Below are 5499 nucleotides of genomic sequence, written 5' to 3'. Positions count from 1 at the left end.
GGAAATCACAAACAAAAGAAAACTTACAATTCTCGCGGTAATTGCTCGAACTAGTATCTTCATTTATCCTAAGAAAAAGTGACAATGTTCCTGATATTTTTAATGTTTATGTCTACAAAAAGTTCTGAATGCTTCAACAAATATTTCCGCGTGCCATTTACAGTGTTGGATCGGCGTAAACTATTATTCTAATCACTTTACAATATGGTATGTCAACATTTCGCAGACAATAACTTAGGTAAATAAATGTCTCAGGCTGGATAAAATCTAAAGGTCCACACTGCGTAACACATTTGTTCCGCCAGTGAGGCCAATGTAGGAAGGCAATGAGTGAAACGCAGTCGATGGAGTTAAGCTCCCATAGTGATACTGTAGAGGTTCCATCGGTGCGGTTACTGAAAACGATGGGTTTGACCAAGACGGCTCTTGGTTTGACTTATGAATGTAGCACTGCAAGCAGGGGCGCTGTATATCGATGTGGTTCTCAACTAAACTGCTCCATCCATTCAGACCCAAAATTGCATTGTTGCTGTGCACCGATTTACGCCTTGAAAAATCTCCGCGGCTAAATGCTAGCACAAAACTGGGGTGAATGTGCCAGTAACAGCCAGCGTTCCCCACTGCGATCCCTCCTCGCTGAAAGCATTCATGAAGAGACAAATTGTGGCGAACAGTGTTCTTCCAGCGTAATCTATGCTCAGTGAAGTTAGGATAGTTGTTCTGGATGAAACTGTATATCTCAGACAACGTGGCGCGCTTTTGGGGTGAGCTAAGGATGGCATAAGCAATTATTTCTATGTAAGAGAACGGAGACGAATTTCGCCTTTTTCTCTGCTTCTTTTTCTGGTTTTGATTGTTACACTGCCCTCTCTCGTCATCCTGTGATATGAAAAGACTTGTGCTGCAGTATTCCCTCTGCCCAGTCTGTTCTACCCTGTTCATGTTAATTCGATTTCTTTCCAGGACTTAATCGAGCTGAGAAAATGTACTAAGCTGAATTGTCTTGCAAAATCGCCTGTACTAAATGATGCTCTGCGGAGTTTTATATACAGTATCTTAAACCACAATATTTAACCCATTAATCAATATGGTATATTGTTCAGTTTTTGTCTTTTGTTCTTTGTTCTTTGTCATAACAAGGCCATGTGCATGTGTAAAGTCTTGCTAAGTAAATGATGGCTTCAATCGCCTTAAGCCATAATTATAAAGCACACGTCATAAACCCTTTTTTAGTTTTTTTTCTTTTTTTAATGCTGCTTTAATTGTTGCGGGCTAAGCTTTACGTTCCTTCTTAGAAGATGGTGTACATTCAGGTAAAAGACCGTTGATGTTACAACCGACAAAATCAGAAATCAAAATAATGTTGAACATCTTGTTTTGTAAGTCGCCTTCACCCTTGCCTTTGCCCTTTAACAGGTGTTCGCCGAACACGCCGTCACTTGACAAATTACTTCCTCTTTTCTCTCTTGCGGTTTTGCACTGTAATGGAAATAACTGCAAAATGACTATTACCTTTCTTCAAGGCCGGCACCCAAGAAGGCCCCTAGCAAATCAATAGAACATGCTCCTGTGCCCCATAAGGCACTCAGTTCTAATTTGTACGTTAAGGCATCCAGTTTATCGGTGCATTTTAAGACTTAGATAGCAATTTACCACCACGCATCAGGATGTAAATTGGCTCCTGCATGCATATATATTAAGGTAATCCGGATTCCTGAACCCCGGAAGTTTTTGCTTGTGAAATCCTTAACTGACTGAGCTCAAGGAATAAGAAATCCCAAGAACGAGTGGAATCCTGAATCCAAGTTTCACTGACTAGGCATCCGGAATCCAGTACCTGAAATCCGGAATCTCAGCGGTGGAATCCTGCAGACTATCCCAGACTGTCTTGGATTTCCTTACGTGGGGCGTCAAATAACTTAAGAAACTCTAAACAAATGCGAGCAAGATAATCACAGTTATACTTTACTTATGCAGTTGCGAAAAGAAACTATGCCCGAGAAAATCAATTCAGAGCTCTAATCAAACCTTGGGTCCTCAAGGCCAAGTTTGAAATAATTTAAAGCCAGGAACATGCGAAAGAGAATTAATGGTATATTATTTTTAATGACGCTTAGCATATCTTTTATGAATGAATAGTAAAGTCAGTGGTCACAAAAAAGATACGCATTTGAAACTTGTATTGAGCGGTAACCATTGAGGAAGGGTCAATAACAGCTAGCTTTTGAAGAGCTACCCTAGGTCAGAAGTGAAACAGTTTTAATGTAATTTAAGCAACTACAGATCATAAAACTTTGATTTCACCTGCCGCGACAATGAATTCTTTACACGTCATGGTGTAATCCAGTGCGGCTTACCGGTGGTATTTTTGCCTAACAGAGACGGTGGAATTGAGATTTCAGAAAAAGCGTGAATACCTTCGATCAGACAACACTGCTGCAGCAGTAGATCGGTGAAGTACTATCAGCGAACCGCCTAGGGAACACCAAATGTAAGCAATGCTTCGGATGGAGACCCAATAACCACGACTGAACTCAATTAATGCACCAATCACTAGCAATTACGGTGCTGCTCAATATCGACACCAACTCGTAATGAAGACTATCGCATTACGCTGTCCAGATATTCTGAGGAGTGACTCGTGGAGGAGTAAGTGGCTTATAGCAGTTAATTTTTTGGCGGGAAAAGACCAGAATGTCTGTAGCGCACGAGCTCTCGAATCAAAGAGGGCGCGCTTATGATTCTGTAAATCGCAATTTTAATATATGGATTTAGCCAGGGCTAAAAGCGAAGCCTCGATCCGTTTATATATTTATAATAAAAGCAATCAAATTTGAACTAAAAACTATGGCGCTCTTATGAATCTATAAATCGCAATTTTATGAACTCAGAATCATTGGTCTATGTGCTTCTGATGAACTTCAGTGACAAATTTAGCAACCCCAAGCTCAAATTTGGCATGGAAAAAATACAGACATGACATTAAATTCATCTGATCAAACTGTAAGATTTAGATCGTTTCCATGGCAACGTGGATGATTGAAAAGAAGCGAAAAATTTTGAATTTATGATAGGTTTACGAAAACTCAGTCATTAGATTTGCCAGACAGCTTACAATTGGTAACCCTCATGTTTTTAAAAAAAACATCTTAACCAAATTATGACAAACAGTTTTTGAAAGTTTTAAGAAAATAGCTTTGATGAGAAACTTGATTGTGTCTCAAAACTCCTTTGTTCAACTTTTATTTTGAGGCTTTCATTGACAGGTGTGCGATATGAACGGGATTTCTGCCAAATTTCGTCACATTTTAATGAGTAGATTTTAAAATATTGTGCTTTGCTACGTTACCTCTGAAATTCAACAAAACAAGCGCTCTCACATTGCTCTCTAAGCACCGCTCCAGAAAAATACCATAACATACCATAATGCTCTTTGTTTGTCACCCCAAATTTTGCATAAGCATTGTTTTCAGTTTCTCTTGGGGCCATTTTAACTCCCAAGAGAAACTTAAGACAATGCTTATGCAAAATGTTGGAGTGACAAACAAAGAGCATTATGGTATGTTATGGTATTTCTGGAGCAGTCAATACTTAATATCCATTGTCGTCCCCAGAGTTACTCGGCTGAATTCGTAACGAGCGAGGGGCTTTGGGGACGAGAATGGGAAATATCGCGTTTGTTGTGTTCAGAATTGTGCAAAGGATCTAACTAAAACGTGTGCTGGAAGTCGTGCAAAGTTGTTGTTTTGCACATTAAAAATAACCATTTATTATTATTTTTTTTTTACAAAAGTCTAGTTGGTGCGGCAAGACACCCTTTTTTGTCGGCGGAAGGAAGTCATTTGCATAAAGAAAAGAAGTAAATGAAGTATTTCCTGAACAGCTGTGAAATCAACGGACCAATTTAAACGTAGGTAAGACGGAACGCAACACGCACTATAGACACAAGTGTATAAAAACAAAAACAAAACTATTGTTTCGGTTAAACAACCAAGAAATAATTATAATTTGCGGTCAAGAATACAATGTAGACATTCTTTACTACTTATTTTGCCACATAGAATGCGCTCGAACATTCTCTTTGTGTTAATTTCCAGACGTTTCTTTAAGTGTGAAGCACTGGTGACCTATTTTGATGACAATTTGCATTGTAGTTGTTAATTTTGTCAGTAATACAAATGTAGTATTTCCTCTATGTGTTCTAAACCTCTGTGCTGACAAGGTCTGTAACATTTACGGAATTTCGCTGTTTGCGTCCACCCGCGTCCAATCATGACGTTAAAAACCATGAAATTGGATTGTTACTTTTTAAGAACGCTCAACTGGCGTCCCCAATGTCAATTTGTTCGTCTTTTAGGCTTAATTAATTCACTGTGGCAATAAATACATTACAATGAATCCGTGATGTAATATTTTATAGTGAATATTATCCGTGTTCGTAGATTTTAGTAAGAATTTTTGGTGGTCCATAGCATCAGAAAGGTGAGGGCGAGGGAGAGTGTTGTTTTGTCTTCCTTCCTGTGAGAGTCAATTGTTATTTTAAAAATCAAGTGTAAGACAAGTCAGAAAATGACCAAGAAAATGATGGGTCTATGAGCCGGTTGCAAGGTAATTAAAAAAGCTACCCAGTGAAACGACCTGATTGTGAAGAAAATCGCCTCAAAAACATATTTTGCTAAATTAGAAATCCCACAAACACAGCCTGTTGAAAGGAAAACACTATTGTACGGGAATCTCCGTGTATTTACATAGATTCCCAAATTATTAGGATTTTTTTAAGTCACCAGGTCGTTTGCAGGAAATTTAATTCAGCAGTATTGTAAGTTAGAGTGTCTTTGAGTTAACAATTCAGGGCACTGCAGATACAAGAGAGAATTTGAGGTACTTTATAAAGCTTTTACTTTATTAGTTCGTCTGTGGGACGTACTTTTATATTGCATGGGCATGTAATTTTCGAGGGAACGATGTCGCCTTTGTTAAGTAGTTCACTGACAACTGAAAATTTGTATTCTAATATTAATTTTGAATATTAGTCTAGCTAGAAGCCAACCAAATCGGATGTCTTGAGTGTTATAGGTAAGGATGATTCTTATCTAAATCTATTTTGACCAGATACTATTGCATCACTAAATCCAATTTGCGGAAATCATAAACAAAAAAAATTTACAACTCTCGAGGTCATTGTTTGAAATAACATCTTTATTTATCCCAAGAAAAAGTGACAATGCTCCTGATATTTTTAGTGTTTATATCTACAAAAACTCTCTGAATGCTACAACAAGTTTTTCTGCATGCCATTTACAACTTTCTTATTTATGTTGGATATGCGAAAACTTTATGTCAACATTTTGGAGACACTAAATACCAGAAATAAGTGTATCTTTCAGGCGCGTGGATAAAATTTAAAAGTTCGCACTTGATTTGTTCCGTTTAATATCCGGTGAGACTATGTAGGTAGGCAATTTGTAAAACGCAGTCGATGGAATTAATACCCCGTAG

At 38.0% G+C, this 5499-nt stretch overlaps 1 protein-coding gene across 1 annotated transcript; it reads right to left on the bottom strand.

Annotated features, from left to right (window-relative positions):
- Positions 1–267: 267 nt before the first annotated feature.
- Positions 268–942, bottom strand: LOC140941929 (forkhead box protein F2-like). The gene has a single exon (XM_073390932.1). The coding sequence runs from the start codon at positions 940–942 to the stop codon at positions 268–270; it is 675 nt and encodes a 224-aa protein (XP_073247033.1).
- Positions 943–5499: the final 4557 nt, after the last annotated feature.

The sequence above is a fragment of the Porites lutea genome, chromosome 6 (genome assembly GCF_958299795.1).
Source record: "Porites lutea chromosome 6, jaPorLute2.1, whole genome shotgun sequence".
NCBI classification, from domain to species: Eukaryota; Metazoa; Cnidaria; class Anthozoa; order Scleractinia; family Poritidae; genus Porites; species Porites lutea.
The sequence above is the reverse complement of the archived record's forward strand: the minus strand, read 5'-3'. Positions and strand labels throughout refer to the sequence as shown.

Coding starts and splice junctions, on each gene's coding strand:
- LOC140941929 (XM_073390932.1), bottom strand. CDS start 942: ATGAACAGGGTAGAACAGACTGGGCAGAGGGAATACTGCAGCACAAGT.